The sequence below is a fragment of the Vigna angularis genome, chromosome 4 (genome assembly GCF_016808095.1).
Source record: "Vigna angularis cultivar LongXiaoDou No.4 chromosome 4, ASM1680809v1, whole genome shotgun sequence".
Taxonomy (NCBI): domain Eukaryota; kingdom Viridiplantae; phylum Streptophyta; class Magnoliopsida; order Fabales; family Fabaceae; genus Vigna; species Vigna angularis.
Window position 1 is genome coordinate 32746010 of NC_068973.1, and position 25103 is coordinate 32771112.

Below are 25103 nucleotides of genomic sequence, written 5' to 3' on the forward strand. Positions count from 1 at the left end.
AAAAATACAAGCGCTAAACACATACATAAAAAATATCATAAACGTTATATATTACTCAAACAGACAATGTGTAGATGCGTATAATGACTAAACGTTTAGAATTATGTAACGCTTTAATGCATGTCCGTAGTGATGTTCTTTTTTGTTGTGTTGTGCTCTCTTTTCCTATGCAAATCATCTCAGTACAAGTCTTTATCATAAGAATGTTTAGAGATAAGAAAATATTCATAAAATGTTTTCTTCATACTTTTTGTCTGCCTGTACACACAACACAACTTGTGAACTCATACTTAAAGACTATATCCCTACAAGAAAATTAAAACTCTAAGTAACATATTTTTTTCCAAAGAGTCTATGTAAAGATAAATGCATGAAGAGAAAAAAAAATAATTATCTTTGCATACACTTGCAATGTTATTTTCTCTTTAAAGCTTATATTGTCTAATACTTGTTTTTTGAAAAAGAAAAGTATTTTATCTTTTTATTGGATTTAGAGTATGGGAGCATAATAATAAATAAATAAGGAACTAGTGAGAAAATTAAGTGTTATATTAAAATATTGTTAAAAAATTTGTGTGGAAATATATTTTTCTATTGAAATAGATATAATGGAGGTGATATTTTTTTTGTAATATTAAGAAAGAAATAGAAAGAAGTTTTGAATGAAATAGAAAGAAGCTATATATAATTAAGGTGTTAAGGGAAGAAGGACATAATTAGAATGGTTGGTTGGCTTAGCGCAGTTGACTCTGCAGGACCGATGGAGAAAACAAAACGAAAACCTCTCCTCACCTCAGATGAACAAAAACTCATTACATCGTTTTGTTTCACTCACAAACGTATATAAACCCACACCCTATCCTTTTCCTAACATGCATTCTTAATCTTCATCTTCTTTTCTTTTCTTTTCCCTCAACCAGAAACCATGGCAAAAACAGCCTTCCTCTTCCTCTTCACCACGCTACTCGTTACCTCCTCTCTCGCTGAAGCTCCCTCCGGTTCCCCCGCCGCCACTCCCACCACTTCGTCGCCACAAGCCTCAGCTCCCAAAGCTTCTCCATCCACCGCCCCCAAAGCTTCTCCTCCCAACGCCGCTGCCCCCACCGCCACCAACGCCTCTTCTCCCACCGCCACCGACGCCTCTTCTCCCACCGCCACCAACGCCTCTCCTCCCACCGCCACCAACGCCTCTTCTCCCACCGCCAGCAGCTCCACTTCTCCCGCCTCTGCCCCCACCGCTACCCCACCAAAGGCCTCCACTTCTCCGACGTCTTCTCCGGCGTCTTCTCCACCGTCTCCTTCCACCTCCACCTCCGCCGAATCCCCAACCGAATCCTCAACAGAATCTCCCCCTGCTCCCGACGCCGCCGATTCCCCCGATTCCGCTGTTGCCTCCAGTCCCGCCGTCTCCAGCGATGGACCCGCGGGCGGTCCCTCTGCAGATTCTCCCGTGAGCGTCGCTTCCCACCGCAGAGTCTCGACCGCCGGATTTGTGGCCGTGGTGTTGTTTGGCGCAGTGGCCGGGTTGGTGTAGAAATCCGTGAGTTTTGCATGGTTAGGGTTTATTTTTATCGTTGGTACGAGGTTGTGTGGAGTTGGAATTAGAAAGACAGCGAAGATTTGTTTTTATTATTGTGATTCTTATTAACCTCATTTTGATAGTGACTTTTGGGAGATCTTGAATAGGGTTCATGTACTCTCTGAAACTGATACTACCATCATATTATTTATTATCAATTTATCCATCTTTTTCTTCCCTCTACTACATTCTTTATCCTTTCTTTCCTATGTTAAATTCTTGCTTTCGTATGAAGATATATAGCTTTTAGGAGGAACAAGTTTTTGTCGTGTTTTGGGGTTTGGAAGCATGTGACGGTTACGGTTGAAGTGGGCGGTTTGCTACTTTTGACTTAGCAACAATTATTAAACCAGAAAAATGTTTTTTAACAATTTTTTTCGACCATTTTTCTACATAATAATTTATTATTGGTTCATTTTAAATATACACATAATTTATTATTAAAAAATTATTACAATAAGTTGTTAACGTATTATAATTCTAAATATAAATGGCCTCCGTAATATTATGTGATGTTTTAGAACATCGAGTAGAGGATGTAAAAGATGAAAATTATGCACATCGATTTTAATTTTTTTTGTCAATATTTTTTTTAATCATATTTTTTTTAATTCCACTTTAACGTTTTTATGTTTAAATTTACTTTAATTTTATTCAACTTTTAGATGATTCTTGTACTACACGGGGTAAATATGTCCTCAGACATTAAATAAATTAATAGTTTAATTAATTTTATCTATATCTGGTTTCACATCACATCAAGTTAAATATAAATATATTATTAACTTTCATTTTTCACATCTAAAATGTGAATTAAGTTAAATTAAACATATATTTAAAATGAGTTGTACACAAATCATGTATATAAATTAACCAATAGTTCGATTTGAAATTTTTTTTTAAATACTATACTATCGATACATTATTAATTTCAATACTATGATTCATAATTACTAAAATTTAACCATAGAAAAATTGCTAAAGACTAAACAATTATCTTTCCTTTTAGTAATCAATTTGATTTTAAAAGAATTGTTGTTCGTAAGTTTTAGAAATATGATTTTTTTTTTAATTAATAACGTTGAAATTTTAGTTGAATCTCAACTCTCAACGACCTATCTAAAAACGGCATAGATTACTAACTTTTTTTTTTAAATTACAAAATAAAAAATCAGTTAAAACTCACAATTTATAAATAATTTAATCTATCTTACTTTTTTCCTGTATATTACTTTCAATTTTAATTCGGAGTTTCTTTAAAAGACAAACACTTTAATTCCTAACTTTTGTATTCTGCAGGTTAACTTGAAATTACATGAAATCGACACATTCTTTCTCAATCTACTCCTAAATATATTTTTCTTTTATATTTACTCGAATCAATTAGATTGATGTTTTACTCTGTTTTTAAAATAAGAGATGTTTCTCTTCACCCATATGTCCTGAAAAATGAAAAAAAAAAATATAAAATAAAAATTTTAATAATATTTTAATATATATATATATATATATATATATATATATATATATATATATATATATATATATATATATATATATATATGTCATAGTTGATCATTTTCTTTCTAATTTTTAATTTTAAAAAAAATTCATATAACAAATCAATATTGTAAGTATTAATGTGAGTCTCACGTGTTAATTTGTGGTTATATTATTGTCTTTTATTTGGTTTTGTCTCAATTTTTATTTAATTTGGTTTCTATCTTTTTAATTTTGATAATTGTTTTCATATTCAAATTTAATTTTTATTAAATATTTCAAAATTTAATTATAAATTATTATATTTAATTATAAATAGTTCTAGAATTATTTTAAAACCAATTATACTTTTACATGTAGTCAATATAAATATAATAATTATATTCTAATTATACTTATATTTTTAATATTGACATTTAAATCCAAAACATTTAATAATTGTATTTTAATAATATTATAATCATTACATTCTACTTAATAATTGAATATAATAATTATATTCAATTTATAATTAAAACTATTAATTTATAGTTAAATATGAGAAATATTTAATATAAATGTCAATTGTAATAAAAGTTGTAAAACTCCAGAAAATTGTATTTTAAAAGTGATGATAGTCTAATAGTCTCGGTTATTTTAATATTAAATGGCTTTATTATAAACAGTTTAATTATAAACGAATTTCATTATTTTAAAACGCATCATCTCTCTATAAACTTATTTTCTAGAGTTCTCTACCTTCTCTCTAAATGTTCTTGCTCCTAAGTCATTTATTTGATGATCAGGAGGTGCCTAAACGATCATTGCATCAAAGCCTACAAATCCAACCAATCAATTTCTGTTTTAGAGCAAGTTTTTACTCGTTTTTCTGTCCTCTTTGCTTCGGTCAATGATCATGAACAGAACTGTTATGCATGTATCATTTAGCTATCTCTTCATATTCTTGGGGAATTTATAGTTCTAAAAACTCTATCTGTTTCCAATTTGGTGCCTTGTAGGTTCATTTAGGAATGTCTTGCGTTTTAAGCGACCAACAGAACGTTTTAGTGGATTTAGCTGTTATTTTGAGGTAAGGGAAGTTAGACTTTATTTTAGTTGTGTTTGTAGTGTAAATTTAGTAATTATACAAATTTTAAACGTTTTAGTAAAATATGGTGTGTTTGGATAAACTTGACGTATGTAAATTGGTGTTTTTAATGATATGATGTTATTGTAATTGATGTGATAATATGTTTGTTGTTGTATAATGTTTTAATTGTGTGTGATAAAGATATTTGATTGTTTGAAACAGAATTCAAGTGGTTGTGAGAGTATTGGTCAAGTTACTTAGACTTTAAGCTTAAAAGAAGGGGTTTTGGGTAGTGAAATTTAGAAATAGGTATGGGAATGCCATGGGATCTGTTTTGGGACTGTCACGAGATAATTTAGAACTTGTTAGGAGGGATTATATGGTTAAAAACTGTGTGAAATAAAAAGGGTAGTTTATAGGGGTTGTTTTTAAGTGTTTTTGGTGTAAAAAGATAGTGTTGAATAGTGAAATATTGAGGTAAGTTGTCTGCACTGTTTTGCAAGGTTAGAAGTATGTTATCACACCTATTAGGACGTGTCTAGGTGATTAAACTAGTAAAATTTGTTCTGAAATGGAAAATGACTTTAAAGGTTGAGTTTTTAGCCCATTTTAGGGGTTCTAAGGAGTGAAAATGAGAAGTAGGACAACTGGGAGTATTATGTGGTTTTTGAGTGTCCTAGCAAGTGTAATTGGACTTGTTTGTGCAAGTTGAAATCTGGTTTGAGGGTTTAAAAGAGTAGAAATGAAATTGGATAGCTTGTAGAAGTGAAAAATGGGTTTTCAAGTGTCAATTTGAGTTACAGTAGTAGGGTTCTCTAAGTTTTCTCAAGTTCTAGAGGGTCCTAGGGGTCTATAGAAGTTTAGGGTAATGTCCCCAAAGTTTAATTTCAAAGTGGTGTTTTGTTGTCATATTGTTGGGTGGCACGGTGTGGTGCAGCTGGACGCCATTAGACTGCACTACAACATTTTGGGGAGTTTTCAGGGTTCTTGATGTCCGTTTTGGACGTTCTTTAGGTCGTTTTGGGGATTTTTGACCTATCCGGAACTGTTGGTGAGAGTTTCAGAGCTGTTTTTCTTACCTAAATATGAGTATTGAGATGCTATGAATAAATTGTGTTATTGGGTGATTTCTAATAACTTCTATGGTTGTTTCTATTTCTTTAATGTATGATCAGTAATCTCATGTATTGGTGTACTATGCGAATGTGAAGTGATATCAATCGTTTCAAAGTTATGAAGGTTATTTCCAAGGTGGAACTTCTTTGTGTGGTTTCAAGTGTGTTATAATGAATGCATGGAGCTCAGTCTTGGGGTTATCCTAAAATTCTAATGGTCATTCATTCTCAAGTAGAGAAGATTGACACATGTGGTGAGAGTACCAGGAGGTCTTTGTCTTGGGTGCTTCCAGTATGATCCAAGGCATGGAATAGACTAACCTTGTGAGTGTAGTAGGGTAAAACTCATTGCCAATGGCTTTGCAAAGCAGTAGAGGTCACCACAAGTGCACAATTCGCCATAGTTCGGCATTCATTCTAAGTCCGGACAATCGGTCTAAGTCTTTTTACACCAAGATGTTTGAATTGATCTATGTTATCTCTATGATTATTATGCGAGATATTTCAATTGATATGATGTAATGTTTTGAATTTAGCTTACCCTTGTTTTTGTTTGTCTGTGTGTTTTCTCTTTTGCGATGATTACCTTGATGGGTGTGAGCTTAGGGAAGACATCTTTCTAGTTCTCTCACTGTAGGGGTTGGTGGTGAAGCAACACTATAGTTAGTCTCTTTTGCTTTTCACGTGTAGATTTTTCTTCTTTTGAAATCTCAAATTTGTTGTAAGTTATCTCTTTGTAGTTCTTATTTTAGTGATTTTATATTACTAAAATGGGATGTTACAAAAATATCATTATAATATTTATATAAAAATTAAATTTGATTGTAAAGTGATAAAATTGTTTAATTTTAGAATGAAATTAAAACTAAAACTAAATCAAAATAAAGAAATTAAAAAATATACCGTAAAATGATATTGACTTAATATATAAACAATATTTTTAAATTAAAAAGAACCTTGAACCAAAACGTAACATACAGAAGAGATCGTAAACGTCTTTGCTATAAAAAAAAAACATATATATAGTAGAATCATAACCATAAAATATGATCTTAATTGAAATACATTCATTTGTCTTAAAAAAACTGAAGAATAACCACATCAAGTAATTAAGTTAAGTGATTTCTTGTATAAAATTAATGACTCTAAAACTTTTTAATTACCATTATAAAAAAAACAAATCAACTAAAATTGACAAAAATTAAAATCATATTAAATGAAGAAAAAACCACATTCCACAAACTCAACAAAACTAGAACAAAAAATAGTATTTTAAAGAAAATATCTTACGGAATAGTGCCCAATAATATATAACAAAAAATATTAAAAAAGTACCAAACATGGGAAATTTCCTAGACAACTAACACTACAAAAGACTTGAATTAGTAGTCATAGGTAAATCTGAATAAGTGAAACCAGAAAACAGAGTGATAATTATAATTATAGTAATAAAATAGGGTGGAAGAAACTCTAAAAGCACTGCCTCTGTCCTGGCTCAGCGATCAAATTCCTCACGCCATGCGCAAGCCAAAGAAAGAGATCCCTGAAACAATCAACATGGAAACAACTGAAAACACACCAGTTGTTGAAGCCGAGTTTGATCTACCAGCAGTGGTTGTGGTGGTGGTGGTGGTGGTGGCTGGCGTGGCTGTGGTGGCCGTACCATCAGAAGGTGGAGCCTTCCCAGTTGAAGGAGTAGTGTCTTTTCCTGCTTTGACAGTGACGGCAAGTTTCATGCCGCCAGAACAATGTCCGGGAACAGAACATATGAAGTAATGAGTGCCTGCAGTCTTGAGGGCAATGGTGGTTGCGCCACTACTGTCTGTACTAATTGAATTCCCTGCGCTGCATGATTTGTAGTCACTCTCTTTAACTTCATCCACTGTGTGCCCAGCTCCATAGTTGAACACTGTCACACAAATCAAACTTAAAAATTGATATTTTATATATAATTATACAACATCATCGTATAGTCATGAATTGTTTCCTAGTTCTTACCAAGACTATCACCCACTGCGAAGGCTTTGTCACTGGTCCATGAGCTATAATCAGAACCAATTGCCCAACCTGAAGAATCTCCGACGGTGTGGACGGTTGCGAGGGTTGGCAGAACCATGGTGATTGCTATGAGTGAGCCGAAAACCAAAGCAGTGGAGGAAGCCATGATTTGGTGAGAGAATGGGAGGAAGAAGGGAAGTAGAGTACAGAGAAGGCTCTGAAGATGCAATTGGAAAATGGGTTTGATTTATATTGTTATAAGAGAAGGTGATGGGAGTTGTTAAGAGTTAGGGCCAGCTGTCGCATTCTGCATCAGGATATGACTTCAGTTGCACTTCATACCTAACATCCACAAAAGATGGTGTTATGGCTTCTTTCCAACTCTCATTATCAGATACGAAATAGTGGTTGAGTTCAATTATTCTGCTGCAATCATGATGCCTTTTGACTAAACCTCTAGTACTCTCACAGGATCGGTTGTAAATCATGCACATGTAATGCAAGTATCTCAATTTTAAACTCTCTTCAACTGATGTTTTCTTTTGTTTTTTTTAAGGAAATTTCATGTTCCAGTTTTGTAATATTATATTCCGACCAATACTTGGGAAGTTAACTAGTTTTGCTTCCCAGAAACTCCTGTCTATATCTGATATGGTCCTTTAATAATCTCCATCATTATAAAAGTGATTGAAAACAAATACTTCCTTAGAACCTACACAATAATAAAACTACTAACTTACTAAGTCTTAACTAGTATTTGTTTGATAAATTAAGTTTTCAAATGTACGAAACTTTTAGCCATGCTACGATCAATAAATTCTCAATAAGTAATGATATATCGGCATGCTAAAAAAGGAACATTAATAATTATAAAGTGTTACACGTCAACTTTTTTTGTGAAAGATATGATTGCGTTGCTTATGGCCACTCCTAAGGAATGAAGACAGTAGATGGTATTGGACAAGAAAATAAAGCTAATACTTTTCAAGGGATTTACGCACAATTAATAAAATAAAACCACACCTTCTAGAACGAATGAATTAGCAGCTACCGAGTATGTTTCCCGTAGTACCATATTTAAAAACATTGTGGTGTTTCGTTTTCACTATGGTTTATTTCCTACCACGTAACTGCATCTGACATTTGAAAAACAGCAAGTTAGCATGAAGAAATTATGGTGAAGGTGGCAACGAGAGAAGGATTTGTTTGTGGCGGCAAAAGATGAGGTTTGGGAAAGAATGTGACATGTGAAATCTTGATCCTAACAGCTTACCAAACACGATGACTGAATAAAGTTGAGTAGCACGTTAAATTAAATCATGATAACAGTATACTTAAGCTTTGAAATTACTACATAATGGCTACGGTTACATTTTTAATTATTGAAATTGTATAAGCAAGAACTAAAATTAGTAACACTTATCAATTTTAAAATCTAAAAGGAAAGTGTGAAGCCTGGTTGTATGGGTGGGTCTTACTCTGAGCTCTTAGTGACGAGGCCATTACGTAGAATAAAGGTGCTAAGGTTGTAGGGGCCCCTACGCTAGGGCCAACTACTTTATTTTTATTGTGGTTTTAGTTAATATCAAGGGAACATTTTATAAAGGGTTTGAACTTTCCAGCTATATATTCAGCTGAACTTTATCACCAAATGTAACCATAATTTTGTTGTATAGTATTAGCTAGTATATAGAGTACTACCTTCAGATTTGACATGAGATGAAAATCAATTCAGTCTATCTCATCTTAGTCGTTGTTAGAATCAACACGGGACCATTTCTTTCTACACTTCTATAGTTTCTGTGTACATCCTTATAGGTGTGGGTTAAGAAAATTATTTTAACCCCTCTTATATCAGTCAATGATCAGCTTAGCTCAATTTTAAAAAATACAAAAATTAATTTATATTTTTTTAATGTATCTTTTTAAAATTTAATTCATGTAAATAAAATTAATTTTACTTTTTAGATGCAAATAATGTTTGATAGGTACCCAAACTAATATTTGATAAATAACTTCGATAAAGGAAAGGTGCCACAGACTAATGTTTGATAGGCCTAAAGATGATTGTCACAAAAATTAGAAAATTCTTGATAAGATGGCAAGATGTAGGAAAAGTCCTAGGAGAGATAACTTTACAATTATATTTGGCAAACGTATATTATTATGAATTTCTAAAGATTTATAAATACAAAATAAGATGTGAGTGGTGGGTTCAAATCATTACTACAACCATAATGTTAATATTTTTATTTTAATACTTCATCCAATACAATGTTTCTTAGACCTTTCTAAGCCTTTCTTTTGTCATGGGTCCACCAAAGCGTTGAATTCAATCATGATCCTGGTCTTAATGATCCACATATGTTCTTGGATTTTGATGTCTGCATCACATATTAATCCATATAGAAGCTATTTTCAATTCTCCACAAAACGAGTTTCCTAAGATATCAAATGATTAAGAATTGTCACTGAACTACTATGAGTTGAATTTAATTAATGTAAACCCTACAAATTTTTTATAATGAGAGTGACATCCTCTAAAGGAGACATGTTGACCAAACCAAATCACATTGGCACATCGCCTTTAGATCCTTAATAAGAGAAGATTCATTCACAACATAAATATATATTATCATGATTATCCATTATTATCTCAACTCTGGTTATACCACATCAGGTTGCATAGACTGAACCACAGACTCTACCACAACTCCACCTCAAGTTCCACTCTAGGTTCCTCCACAGGTTCCATCGTAGGTTCCATCACAGGCTTCATCACAGACACTATCACAAGCTCCACGACTTAAGCTAAAGAGCCTTTAGCCCATCATGTGTATCAACCACCTTATGACGATAATGTTGTTATGTTTTTACGCAAACTATTTTCTTCCCACCAAAAATAACATTGGCATCCTATTGTAATGGTCTACAATTAGATATATTATGACCCATCATTTTACAACTTCAACAAAATAGAGACAATATCTTATATTCTACATGAGCATTAAATGCAAATCTGAGTCTTTTTACCAAAATTTGAATAGACAAATTAGATAACAAATCAACATCAACCAAGACACCTGCAAAGAAATCTCAGGACGTATTCTTGATATAATCATTTAAAGATAAAACGTGTACCAATTTCACATGCTATTAAGAAAATTGCTTTCGGCAACCAATACTCTAAATGAAGGCCATATGAATGTGAACTCAACATTGAGTTTTGGTGAGTTTCATGGAAGTTGAGACAAAATCTTTTGTCCATATACAAAGAATGTCAGGAGATAGACTTTAAGTTCCAATAGTCACAACCTTTGAATGTTTTCTAAAGAAAAAAAAAATCATAAAACCTTTTACCAAGTGGAATTACCTTCCATTAGCCCAGATGTTTCCAAGCCACGTCAATTTTTTTACAAAAGTCTAAATGTGTAAGCGATTTATCCCCTTTGGTTAACAAAATACGTCTATGCAATTAATTTTTATATTCCTCTAAACCAAGATAAACTTATTCAGAAATACGCACAAAGACCATATCTTCTTTTATATAAGGAAAAGTTAATTGGAACAAAGGAATATCACACATTATTAAGGACCTAGATAAATGTATGGTTTTGTACCCACGCATTTAAATATTATTTAAGAGAAGTTGACTTTTCCTGATTTTGATCCTCTAAGCAACCTCGAGATATTTGAAAATCTGTAAAAGAAGTCATATCATCCCACAATCCTTCCTCCAACCAGCTGCCCACAAATAGTACCTATTGTCACGAACCTAAATTGGAGATACATTAACCATTTAACCAATGTGTGAAACTTGCACATGATGATACATTGCAGCTACACCCTCACACCGCGCAAGCCATGAGGGATGAACTTGTTCAATTTTTTAAAAAAAAAATGAAGCTTAATTAAAACAACCTAGCAAATTTATGAGCCAAATTGGAATTAACATAATGACACTTGGTGACATGTGACACTCGCTACATCATAATGTCATTGTTACGTGGTACGACACTAACTTGACACATGACAAACTTTTATTTTTTTAGAAAAATAAGAATAAAAATTAAAAAAAAAAGTTAAAAAAGAATTAAAAAAGTAAAAGAAGATTTAAAAAAGTTTTAAAAAAAACTATAAATTGATAAATGACATATCATTGTTAATAATACATTACTAGTGGAAAATGTCACCGACAAATTTATAAAAATAGAGACCAAACATAAAAATAAAGGGACTTATTTGATATAATTTAACCAAGAATTTATTGTAAAAGTAATTAAAAAACGAGAATTTTGCATTATAATAATAAATGTTTTAAAGTCTCCTTGTGTACGAGAAATGATATAAAACACGTCAACTCAAGTGGCATTTCATATTGTACTCATGCAAAACCACCCCATTCTTAAAACATTGTTATGATATTTACTAAAGATAATGCAGCATTTAGATTCTTCATCCATTAAATGGTAGTTTTTTTTTTCTAATTTCATCAAAAGCAATCTTATTTCTACCATTTTTTTTTTTTTGAAAGAATTAGTATATACTCATATTATGGAACATATAGATTGTTAGAAAAGGATGGATTGCACATAAAAATAGAGAAGAAAAATCCAACTATGTTGACTCCCTAATTTCCAACAATCTCATACCACACCTCAACCAAGATTAATAAAGGAGAGATAGCAAGCAAACATAAAAAAATTACTAAAGAAGACTATACCAACATTCATGTCAAATAACATTAACTTATCGAAAAAATCACTGATTACTAAGACAAACATCCAATAAAATTATTAAAAGTATAAGGCAAAATTTAAAGAAATATCTACTTGTAATACTTGCAATCGGTTAAGGATACAAATTCTAAAGGTTAAATAATGTTAGTTAAGATTTGGGGATAACATAATAACTAACTAAAGCTTATAAAATACACTTCCCTTATGTACAAAGGAACTCATTATGAATACTGTAGCTAGAAATCTTAAAAATCATATTAAAGTACTTTTTGCAGCAACAGAACCTATATTGAAGAAGACATGAGAGATTATTCCCAAGATGAGAAAAGTAGAGGAACATCATCCAAACAAATTTGTTTACCTATTATTAGACAAAAGAGCAAAATTGTGGGTATAATGATTTCCTTTTTTACGTATATGTGTAGCTCTAAAGCGAAAAGAAATTATGAAGACAATTTCTCTCCTATTGAGAACAAGAGAATTATGAATAAATTGAATGACTAATAAAGCATCAAATTCAAATCTTGTCGAATGCTAAATTTTTGTGATTCATCAAAGTTCTAATAACCCCAATCAACTCAATTCCAAAAGATCAACCCCTTGGCTAGAAGGCTCGTGTTGTGTGCAATGTAGACAATGAAACACCAACGCACGAATGTATGACACAAAAATATATAATGTTTTTTTCTTTTGTTTCACAACACTCTACAGCACTATATTCAGAGCTTACGGGATCCAGACGTGATCATTAAAACTATCAATAAAGGATATCTCCTAGAGATTCAAAGAGATGAAATATCACGATTCTATTTACCCAGTATAATCCTAAATACGTATGTCACTACTTACCATGAATATAAAATCAGGATTCGTATCATGAATCGAAGACTTATTTTGTAAACTCTGATTTGACTGTATCTATCTTAAGATGAAACATTAGAGACAAACTTTAGCATTTTAAAGCCAAGCAACTTACTATATAGCTAACATTAGAAAGTGAAGAATAAATTTCAAAGGAAAAAAAAACAGTGACAGCACAATTCGGCTGCACAGTCCCAAAAAGTACAAAATATGGCAGCGAGTACTAAAACAATTCAAAAGTACCACTAGGGCAATTCAGGGTGTGTTTCTTGCAATTCAGCTTCAAATATGATTTTAGCAGGCATTGTGGATCGCTGCATCTCAGACTCAAATCACCCAAATCGTAAAGTGATTCATGTATGATTTCTGATAATATTGCAGTATTTAGAACATTACGAGAGATTTAGATGCACTGTCAACAATCCCTTTTTGTTGAAAACATAAGTAGACCCAGTAGCAATAATCTGACTTTGGGCTGTGATTCAAGCCAACCTTCAAGCAGCATTCACAGATTATAAGATAGGTCTTATTATGTCTTGTAGCAACACTGTCAAAGTAAAACCAAATAACTGTCTACTCTAAAAGAATTCACAAAACATGCCTCAAGTGTTATTGATAGAAATGGGTAGTATTGTTCTATTACATACATTTCATGGTCAAGCTTCAGTTCTAGTTTGAATGGTTTAATTTTGCGTCCTTCCGATAGATTTCAAACCAATATTCTTATGCTATTGAACATATTGAAGATAAAGAAAGAATACATTGGATCACATCCACATCATTGTGAAGCAACTAAAAACCAGTGAAGATGCAAACAACATCACTAATATACATATGTTACTTGCTTTCTTAAGATATATTAGCATGCCAACAATTGTTAAATTACACAATAAGGATTTGTTGACTCCATGGAGATGCTATCATTCATTTCCAGTAATTATTCATTCATGAATCACAGAAATGATTGCACTTGCTACTATTCATTCCTTGCATCTCGTGCCTCTGGTTTACAAAACTTCAAACCTATAAAAGAGGTTAATGTAAACCACTCAGACTTTGGATTGTCAGCAGCAACGATATCAAAATCTATGAAGCAAGGACATACAACATCAACAACATTAGTATGCATCAGGGAAATTTTGATATCAATCAGCTTTGTCAGCTTCTGCCCCATTCACACTCAACTCAGGAGTATCTTCAGAGTTTGGAGTCTCCTCTGCTGGCTCTTGAGCTTCTGCCCTATTCACACTCAACTCAGAAGGAGCATCTACGACAGACTTTGAATTCCCATCCCCTGGTTTCTGAACAAATCGACGACCCCGATCCACCCTGATTGCCCTTCCCATAAAATCCTGGAGAAGAACAATTTTCCCTGCGTCACTAACCAAAAACAGTGCTCCAAACACTAAAGGCTTGTTTGATCCCCTTCTCACTATAATGTTTTAAAAACCGTTCTCTAAAACATATCAATACTAATCAACACTTAATTTCGCATAAAAAATGTATTAACTTCTGAAAACTGTTACCATATCAAGTGTTACAAAAAAATTAACTATTAGATCTTTCCTCGTCATCTCTTGTTTTCTTCGAGTGTTCGAGGAACATACTTTTGAGAAAACAAAAATAACTGGGGAGACAAACATTTTCAAGTGTGCTCATGTTAAGGGCAAAACAAATGATAAAAAAAAAGTAAACAAACAAGGTCCAAGACATTGTCGATAAAAACTTGCGAGAATGACATTCCCCATACTCAATAATCCAAATCCAAACAAAGAAGAAACCCGGAGTTACCTTTCCTTGGAACTCAGCAAGAGCAGCCTCAGCTTCTTTCTTGGACTTGAATGACACAAATCCATAACCTGACGGCTTTCTAGGATTGTCAAGAAATACAACCTCAGCTCTAACAACTTTACTAGTTCCGGAATCAAAAAACTCCTTAAGATCCTTGGACTTGGCTTCATAGGACAAGTTACCAACAAACAAGTTAAACGTGACGCCAGATTTTGGTTTCACCGGAGGCGGGGATTTCTCCTTTTTCGGCCGAGCATAATTGACTTTCATTACACGGCCCTCAAACTCCTAATCACCATTCATAACAGAAAAAACAAACAAACATTATTTATGAAAAAAATGTGTGCGTGTAGTCGTAACAACAGAAGTAGTGTAGAGTGTTTTAGGCTTACATACGATTCGAGTTTATTGAGAGCTTCAAGAGCCTCTTCTGGAGAACCCATTTCGACAAAGGCCAAACCCCGGTTTCTGTTTTTCTTATACATAGAAAGCTTAACCGCAACAACGGACACAGTTTCAGGAAAAAAGAAAAAACCTTAAACAAACAAAGCAGTATAGAAGAGGAGGAAAGAAAAAGCAAACCTCGACTTCGAGGACTTTCCCATGTTTTTCAAACAAAGAACGAATATCCTCTGGGGTGCTTGTCCATGGGACGTTCTGAGCGAGCAACCTTGTGCGAGAAAATTCTTCTTCGGTTACTGGCGGGGGTTGTTGTTGGGAAGTGGAAACGCATGTGAGAGTGAAAATAGGGGTTTGTTTGGGTGTGGTAAGGGATAAGGGTGGAAGGTGAAAGGAAGAGCGTTTGGGGAAGTTGATGGATTGGGAAAGGGAAGAGAGAGCGATGGAATGAGAATAGGTTTGAGCCGATAACTGATTTGCAGAAGTTAAGCACGCAACACGTAGAAGCGCCATTGCTCAACAATGCCAAACAATGCCATTCACATAGCTATTCTTTTCATTTTCAATATCACCACACAGCTTTGGTGTGTGGCAACTGTCGGAAATGGATAAGAACATCTTCGAATTAAAACGACACCGTTATCTTTGCGTTGTTTCTTTTGCCCTTTTTTTTCTTTTGCCTATAAATTTTTTTTGGCTAAAATATTCTTTTTATCTCAATTTTTTTATTTTATTTAATCTGGTTTCTTTTTTTTAATTAAGTCATAGTTTTTGAAAAATTGATTCTAGGTCCTAATTGTTAATGGTTTTATAATGGTTAATGATGTTTAAAATCATTAATGATAAAAAAAATAGTGTATATTTAACAATTTTGACATATGTGTTATTATTTATTTTTTATATAATTTTTTTTATGATTGTTAGAGTAAAATGTGAATGAAATGCATGCATATCTAAATTGTGAGAGTTCGGATTGATTTGAGATAACTATATTCGAACTATAAGATTATGCTTTTAATTGTATTAGTTTTGTGAAGCGTTCTTCTTATGGTTATCGAAGGCATTGAGTATTAAATGTGAGTTTCAATTGTTGTTGTTAGATTGTGAGTTTTGATTTTGGTTATTTTATTATTTTACTATTGTAATGTGTTTGGATAAATATATTGTTTTATTGTCATATTTGTTGTATGATTGCTTTGATTGCATAATTTTTACGTAATTTTTTTGGTGGATAAAGATTTATTGTCTCATCATATGAAAATGTGTAGGTTGTGGTCTTCCCATTTAAGTAGTCTATCATGGTGAGGAGTTTGTAAATAATAAGACAGTGAAATATAGTGGATAAACAAATACATGGTCATGTGACCCAGATACATAAAGTTATTTTGATGTATTAGGCATACTTAAGGATATGGGTTATGTTACACTAAAGGAATTCAGGTATTCTAGAAAGGAGTTCTATGCTGGAAGAAAAGTTACATATGTTGTCTGATGACAATGGTGCAATTCATATGGTGAACATTGCCAGAAAAAATGGTGAAATTCACTTCTTTATGGTACATAGTTTCTGAACCTTGGGTAGTAGACAATCTATTGAAATATTTTCTTGATGAGGATGATGCCTCTATACATAGTGGCTACAATAGTGATGTGACAGTGGGAATGAGGCTAACATTGAGGGTGGGTGTGATCGTGAGAATGTGATGGAGGCTGAGATTAAGAATTAGGGTGATTGTGGGGATTGGAAAGAGATGGATGCTAAGATTGAGACAAAAGATAGGGGTGATTGTCAAGATGAGGATGAGGTGGAGATTGAGGCTTAGACGATGCAGGATGAGGATGATTGTCATGATGATGATGACGTGGGGGTTACTGTCATGGTAAGGATGGGTGGAGGGTGACTGTTAGAATAAGTATGAGATGGAGATTGGGGTGAGGGTCAAACTATGTTTGAAGTAGAGACTAGGGTGGGGGTCAAGCTGAGTTTGAGGTTGAGAGTTCGATTAAGTCTGAAGGTCGAGCTTTGAATGATAAGGAGGATTCTTCCTAGTTAAGGGATAGGGTACTAGATGAACGTGTTAAAAATATTGAAGGACTAGTCGATGTCAATATTGATTGTGATGTAAATAATGTATTGGAAGATAAATCATGAGAGGAAAATGTGGAAGTTGAAGTTGGAATTGTTGAATAAGACATTGGTGGACCATCTAGGTCACATATATGCAAATTTTAGGGAATTTTCATGAGAAAATCTAAATTTTTTGATGTGGAAGACAACAACAAACACACATCCACAAAATCATGGGAGAGAGATGAGAAACATTAAAAATATTAATTAATGATGAGTCATTCAAACACCTCACAGCAATTCCCCATACGTGTATCCAAAACTAAACACCTCATTGAACTTAATATTAATGTTATTATTTATTAGACTATTTGTAATTTTTTATTGTAATTGCAATAGGTATTGGTCAAGATTAAGATTTATCCCAACAACTATGTGTGACACACTAGTAATAACATGAATGAGCTTTTTAACCGTGTCATTGTTAGTTCAAAGACTAAGCCTATAATAATCATGATGGAGTATATTTGAATTTACATGATGAAGAGATGAATAATGAATAGATTGAAGATAAGTTCACATCAAGATTCCATAAGCCCAAAGTTCATAGCAGATTACAAAAGGAATAAAAAAGAACAAAATAAGGAATGCAATTATTGGAAATGGAGTATTAGTAAAGCAACTCAGTTTTTTGAAACATTCCAACCACCACCGCAAGCAAGATAATCTTCTAATCCATCTCAACCATTAAATTAATTGTCACTCTTTTAGAACCAATTCACCCATCACAAGGCAAACCCAGCACGAGGCAGAAATTGAGAAAATAGGAAAGAACGTGTTAGGATTCCATGAATATCTTCAATTATCTAAGTTTTAATGTTGCACTTTTGAAATCACATTTGAAGATATAATTTGGAACTTTATTATGTATTTTGCAACTTATTTTGTTTAAAACATCTATTTATGAGTATATTTCTATAATTAACCAAGGGTTTTACGATGTAATTATGAAGTATAATCTTGTTTTTATCAATGTATTTGCATAATATTTCAGATTTTCTATTTCTATACCAAATTGGATATCTTTATCAAAGTGTTGTTTCTATACAAAAGTCAAACTTTTCATTAATGTTATAACATTACATAACAAAAGGCTACAACCTTAACATCACATAACAAAATCCTACACCTTTGAACACACTTATTACATTTTTTTTAAAACCTTAAGAGATTTATCTAGATTGTATATTTTCCCCTTTGTCTCATGAGAGTAGCATCTCTTTCACCATTACCATATTCATTGCACCATTTGAAATAATTGTACTCAATCAAATTTGCATTGTCACTCTCTTCTTCAAAACAACCATAACACAAACCGTATTTATTGGCAAGTTAGAGACAACTTTTAAGAAAAACTAAACAAAAAATAAAATCCATGAATCTAACTTTGTAATTAGGACAAGTCCATTTTTTTTCTACCATTCTTAATAGTCCTAATCGTTCTCAAAATTGCAACATCTCCATAATTACAAAAAGGTGTTACACCCAGTCCCTTAGAACCACCACCATGAGAGGAAATGTTATGGTTTTACATTACATGTGCAAGATGAAGGCAATTGATACTAACGTGAAAAAACAAGAAAGGAGGAGAATATACACAAGATGGAGAGACAACATGTTTGATTAGGGTAATATCCTTAAAAAGGACAAACTTGCCACCTCTATCCTAAAATTCGACATAATATAAAAACTGACACATTTATTACATATTGTCAATTATCACTCTCTCAACGCCATTTATACAAATTTAACTTAATGACCTAATTAAATCATTTTAATAAAATTAAAACTTAGTTGAATAAAAAAAGACCAAATTGAATAAAATCAACCAAATCTAAAACCAAAAGAATATTTTAACCATTTTTTTCTACCAACTTACATGTATAGGCCTCATCAATAAAAAAAAATGAATAAATATATTTTTGGTTCTTGAAATATTATGTAAAATTGAAAATGGTACTTGGTTGAAACTGTAATAATGTTTGGTTCATGTATTTTTCAAAAGCATTGATTTTGGTACTTATTTTTTAACATTAAATTTTATTTACGTGACAAACAACATTTCAATGCACCATCAGAAATATATACACGTGTGACAAACAACATTTCAATACATCATTAAACTCACTCACATCACAACTTCAAAAACTGAAGATTTCTTGAACAATTTGTGACCTTGCATATTGCATCTCCAGCTCTCACTCCAAACAAAGTCATTATCTATCGAAAGAAAAACAAAACGAATAAGAAAGTAAAAAAAGAAAATGGGATTTGGTTTGTTAGCTTGGAGGGCCCTCAGATTCGCCTCAAAGCTTTTCCTTCAAATATCTTTGAAAAATAAGGACCAAACTAATGTTTTTGAAAATACATGAATCAAATAACATCAAAAATTTTGACTACAAATTATTTCTAATTTTACGTAATACTTTAATGACTAAAAATATATTTCCCAAAAAAAATAATAATAAAAAGGGATGAATTGGAAGAGAAGTTAAATATGTTAAAACTAAACCTCTCAATTATAATTTACATGACTATTTTTTTTCTATTTATTAATATATTAGATTACGAGCTCAGACTAAAAATAATAATAATATAATGACTTTTTAAATAAATTCCTGCAAGTTATTTTAAAGTTAAACTGAATTAGTTAACTCAATTTTTATTTGTTTTTTTTCGAATTAGTTAAACTTAATTAAAATTTAAACTATAGTTTTATGTACTTTACACTTTGATGTTTAAATATTTTTTATATTTTCTTTTATTTTTACATATGGTTATACTTCTAAATTCGGCTAGGATAAAGTACTTGACTCATGATGTGTCTATGTCATATGTTCATATATTAATTTTTCATCTTTCTCTCTCACTTCATATTTTTTTTTAATTCTTCGTATCAGTTTTATTTTCTGTATAATTGTCCAGTGAATCAAATATTAAATAATTAGTCGTTACTTAGGTTCACCGTCGAAGAATCAAATCGATTAGTCGGTGGTCAAGACAATTAACCTTAATATTTGACATGCATTCACTACATTATTAATATTTGATCCGTCAAACGTTAAATTTGGCTTTAGTATCCAAGTATCTTATGTAGATATACCTTCCAAATAGGTTGGACGATTACAAGAAGATTTAGACTTCAAAATAATTTTTAAACCCTAGATAACTTATTTTTATATTGGACCATTGATCTCGAGCCTACCTCCTAAAATAAAATGTATTACTATTTTAAGCTAAGAATACAATCTAAAATATATTCTTATCAATTGAAATTTTTTAAAAGAAAAAGTCAAATCATGTTTTATTTTATGGAACTATTTTTTATTGAGTAATTAATACATTTAATTAGATAATAAAAGTTTAACTATTTACAATTAAATTAACAAGTTAACCTTTACACAAACTGAATTTTAATTAGTTTTAGACAAAAGGAATTAAAAAATGTTTCATTCTTCAACTTGAAATTAATTAAAAATTTGAGTAATATCTTCCTCATCATGCTTGCTATTAATTTGTGTTAGCGACTATGTGAGGAATATTTCAGAATTCAGTGACAAACCTCGGACTACCTATACAACAGGACTATTGCATAGTTTACACTTTTGAAATACTTCGTAATATCGAATCAACTAAGGGAACATTTTTTATAGAGTGAAATGAAGTACATTTTTTTCACAAAAATGGACATTTTATTTTTCGTCTACTTATGGATATGAGACTTCAAGAATTCAAACCAAATCGACTTCATAAACAAGCTTCATTCAAGTTTTTTCTTTTCTTTTCTCAAAATAGTTCGATTCAATTTTGAACAAGTTCGATTGGGTTTTGTGTGCGCACTACTGTTTAATTAAGAACACATTTTAAAAAAATTCCAATGAGAAAAATGAAGAATGTAATAATGAACTTCTTGAGTACCTTAAATAAAATTAATTACAGAATAGGAAATCTAGAAAACGATTGACTTAAACTGGACCTTTATTGGACATTTGCAATTATTAGCTTATTAAAGAAAATACATTCAATTCAAATTCGCATGTTCCAAACACACAATATATCGATCAGTATATATAAATCAGTAGTTTTTTATATGACAGTGCAAATGAAATTTCGTTAGTAATCGTGCTTGTAATAAAATGTAAACTAAAATAAGAGTTGCTAAATCAGAAACACTGTTGTTACTTTATACATCATATAAACTCACTGTGCATTAAGCTTAAGGGATGTGTGTTTGACAGTTTCCAGTCTTCAACGTCAAACCAAATCCTAATAGTATATGACGTTACTTCTTACGCATCCTACAGTCCGGGGAGTTATGTCGTAAGGGAGACAAAGGCTGTCTAGCTAAATCTTGATCGTCCAAATCAAAGTTCCTCATTGGGCTATTTGTCCTGGGACTGACAGACTTTCTCTTGTTAGACTGCATAAGCCAAATAAATATAAATATTAAGCAACTTAGAGAGGTATCCTTGAACCGCCAATGCACATATGCTATAAATACAGCACTTGATTTTTCTTTGGAATTATAAAAATAACTCACCTTGGCTGATGGACTGTTGGTATGTTTCTCAGCAGAATCAGGATGGTTCCTTTCCTTGTATAGCATCAGTAACCTTTTGTTCTCCTTTTCCAATACATTATTTTCATTAAACAGTACTTTGACCTAGGCAGACCATGCAAAGTTGGATATTTATCAATAATCAAATCATCCAAAACAAAAGTAAATGGTCCAACAAATTGGGACCAACTTATGTTTACCTCCTCCTCCGCTTTGTGAAGGTTAGTTCTCAGATGCTCCTTGTCCTTCTCAAGTGACTTCACTTTGGCAACAAGTGACAAAATACTCAGAGTAGATGGACTCAAGCTACCAAATCCAAAATAAAAAAATTAGCCTATTAAAAATGAATTGAAAAAAACTGAGAAGGAAACAAGAGAAGAGAATGAGGAGAGGTTGCAGACTCACCCCTTCCAAACATTCAGCAACTTCTTACAGGACTCATTCTCACTGTTTGCTTGGAAAAATGCATATGTAGCATCGTCATCTCTAGTAATAAGTGATGCCAAAACAGAACCGAGTAAATTAGTTTCTTCAGGCGGACAAGCAGAAGACTGAACCTTCATGGAAAAAGCAATTAAATGAAAAAGGATAGGAGGGAAATGGAAGTATGGAAAAGAACATAATGTTCTATATGTTTGAACGAACTTCTCCATAAACACTCGTACGAAAAAAGATTAAAATAAGTTATTCTATAATTAAAGTTAACTTAGACATAAGTTAAAAATAAGCCTTTGGAGAAGCTAATATAAGATAATGGATAAGGTAATTTTAGGTAGAGGTAAAACTTATTTTATTTTTCCTTCATATTTTCTTCTTTCATGAGTGTTTGCAGGGTCCAAAAAACTCTTAGTGGTATTGTAAGGAGTTCACTGATATAGATATATGTGAAAAGGAATATCACTTGCCAGTAGTAAAACAACATTAATATAAACGTTGTCAGTTTAACAGCTGACAAAAGTCAATCATATATGATGAGTTAACAGAACCATAATGCATTATATAACAAATAATCTCAATTCCTTAGGCAACCAAATAATCTCAATTCCATACATTCAGTATAATGCATACAGCATACCAAATAATCTCAATTCCTTAGGCAACCAATGGAAACCAAAAACAAACCATTACTAAGATAACTCATTTCATGCTAATGTCAACGCAGCTACTGATTTGAAACAAAAACACATCATATCAGCAACTCCAACTTATGGTGACTGAATTACTTCCAAATTCCATCCTAGCAGCACATACAAAAATACGATGAGTGATTCGTCTACTCCCAAAAACCCAAAGGGACCTCTTTACTCTCTCAGCCGTTAAAATGAATAAAAATGAAGCCTTTACCATTATACTAAAACCCCTTCAAACCCCCTAATTAAAATTCCAATATTTTCCACATCAAATTTACAACCCACTAATTATGTTAGAACTTAGAAGCAAAGGCATATATTTACACTGTTAAAAGAGGGTGCGAGAAAAATGGTTACCAATTCATGATTCTGCTTATATTTCTGCACTTCATTATGCATAAAGAGCAAATCTTGTTGCAAATCGAGAACCTGGGATTGCGCCTCCCGTGCCCGTTCATCAGCATCGTTCCCGAATTCCATCAACGCTTCCCTGTCCTTATCATACAGCGCGCACTCATTCTCCAACCGACAGCGTTGGGCAACCAACTTATCACACTCCAGTGCCAGTCTATGATTCTCCTCCACGAATTTCTTCAGAGCTTGCGCGTTCATACTCGCTTCAGACTGCTCAAAAAAACCCAGAATTCACATCATCAAATTTTCAAAAAAAGAAAATGACAAGAGAAAGATTCAAAAGAAAACCAAGAAGAGCCGCGAAACCTTGAAGCAGTTGATGAGGCGGTCTTTACGCTCCAATTGGGGTTTAACTGAACGCAGACATTCGCGGAGACGCCACTGCGAGTCTTGAGAAGCTCGAAGCTTGGCCTCTAGGGTTTCCGCCGGTATGGGAATCCCTAAGGAATGGTCGATGGTTTGTTTAATGCAATCGTCCACATGTGGAGACAGATCCATTGGCGCAATTGATCGACTTCAACCAAAGCAAAAATTTAGAATTCGTGTTTGGATTGAAAGGATTAGAGAAAAAGGAACGAATTGGTTACCCTTTATAGTGTGAATGAGTACATTATGTGAAGAAAGGGGGCAATGTGAGACTTAAACCCTGATTTTAGTTGGAAAACCAAATCAAAATTGATTCTATGTATATCTTCCGTTTAATTTGAATGCGCTAGCCGTTAGCATACGCAACTTTTTCGGTGGTCCACTACTCTGTTATTTTATTCCTTTTATTGCTCCTGTTATTTGCATTCCCCTTTTCCTACACACGACTTCCTTTTTCCATTCATTCTTCCTTTAAAAAACATTTTTTTTATTTAACTAAAACTATTTATTATTATGTATTTTAAAAGTTTAATTAAGTTTTACGTCTCTCAAAAGTTTAGAAATTTTCAATTGAGTTTTTTTATTTTAAATTTTGTCCAAAAGTTTTCAAGAATTTAAAATTATTCAAGTCTAACTTTTCTAATCTTATATTTTGTCATTAGAGTTATTTTGTTAGGCTCAATCCTACTTAAATGTCCGCAACTAACATGTTGTTATGAGAGTAGTCTCTCTTCAAGATTTATTGTATTAAACGGAAATTATTTTAAAATTAATTAAAAGATTTAAATATTAATTTGGTCTTTATTATACTCGGATTTATTTAATGTGATTTTTTAAAGTTAATAAAGCCTTAATTTATGTCGATCATACACATATGTAAATTTATATAAGTTATTAGAGGTATTATAAATGTATGACCTTTGAGTGTTTAATGTAAATTTATATCTCCGAGTTATATAATTGGTAAGGTTAGGCATAATTATTGTAATTGTACTTAATTTTAGTTTATCAATACTTTTTTTATACTATAAAAACTAAACTTTATACTAAAAACTAAATTATATCATTTTTTAATTCAGTTCAAAGAAAAATAACTTTTAAATTTGTAGTTCAATTAACTTTATAAACTGAACCGTGAATACTCGTTATTAATAAAGACTATGTCAACACATATTTTTTCTGTTGTAACTGATCCTATGGTTGATATTTTTTTTGTGATTAAATAACTACCTTTAATTATTATCTATAAATTATGTAATTAAAAATTGTATTATGTATACAATTGTATAAAAAGATATAATATTTTATTCTACATATTTTTCATATTTTATTTAATTTTATAATTATAATTTTGAATTATTACTTACCTGAGAATCTACTTTTCATCTAGTATTCGATTTAGGTTTTTAACATGACAACGTTCAATATTGATTATTTAATCATTATCCATTATTTA

General features: G+C 32.0%; 4 protein-coding genes across 6 annotated transcripts; 1 reads left to right on the forward strand and 3 right to left on the reverse strand.

Moving 5' to 3' along the window:
- The first annotated feature begins 861 nt into the window (after window positions 1–861).
- Window positions 862–1711, forward strand: LOC108330471 (arabinogalactan protein 1). The gene has a single exon (XM_017564954.2). It carries the CDS (start codon window positions 926–928, stop codon window positions 1532–1534), a length of 609 nt encoding a protein of 202 aa, XP_017420443.1. The 5' UTR covers window positions 862–925; the 3' UTR covers window positions 1535–1711.
- A 4743-nt stretch (window positions 1712–6454) lies between these two features.
- LOC108331136 (blue copper protein) lies at window positions 6455–7497 on the reverse strand. Its single transcript, XM_017565766.2, has 2 exons — window positions 7262–7497; window positions 6455–7172 (listed from the first exon to the last, which is right to left on the reverse strand). Exons 1-2 carry the CDS (start codon window positions 7425–7427, stop codon window positions 6775–6777), a joined length of 564 nt encoding a protein of 187 aa, XP_017421255.1. The 5' UTR covers window positions 7428–7497; the 3' UTR covers window positions 6455–6774.
- Window positions 7498–13573: 6076 nt separating this feature from the next.
- On the reverse strand, window positions 13574–15644 carry LOC108330638 (30 kDa ribonucleoprotein, chloroplastic). 2 transcript variants are annotated; one of them, XM_052875848.1, is made up of 5 exons: window positions 15235–15644; window positions 15045–15143; window positions 14653–14940; window positions 13967–14213; window positions 13574–13884 (listed from the first exon to the last, which is right to left on the reverse strand). In XM_052875848.1, exons 1-4 carry the CDS (start codon window positions 15562–15564, stop codon window positions 14007–14009), a joined length of 924 nt encoding a protein of 307 aa, XP_052731808.1. In that variant the 5' UTR covers window positions 15565–15644; the 3' UTR covers window positions 13574–13884; window positions 13967–14006. The 2 variants fall into 2 exon arrangements, with proteins under 2 accessions (XP_052731808.1, XP_052731807.1); XM_052875847.1 differs by having other exon boundaries at window positions 13574–14213.
- Window positions 15645–21316: 5672 nt separating this feature from the next.
- Window positions 21317–23983, reverse strand: LOC108331081 (uncharacterized). Of its 2 annotated transcripts, XM_017565698.2 has the most exons (7): window positions 23869–23983; window positions 23588–23795; window positions 23225–23491; window positions 22143–22294; window positions 21938–22043; window positions 21720–21842; window positions 21317–21599 (listed from the first exon to the last, which is right to left on the reverse strand). In XM_017565698.2, the coding sequence occupies exons 2-7, from the start codon at window positions 23777–23779 to the stop codon at window positions 21462–21464; spliced, it is 978 nt and encodes a 325-aa protein (XP_017421187.1). In that variant the 5' UTR covers window positions 23780–23795; window positions 23869–23983; the 3' UTR covers window positions 21317–21461. The 2 variants fall into 2 exon arrangements, with proteins under 2 accessions (XP_017421187.1, XP_017421188.1); XM_017565699.2 differs by having other exon boundaries at window positions 22143–22288; window positions 23588–23955.
- Between the last annotated feature and the right edge of the window lie 1120 nt (window positions 23984–25103).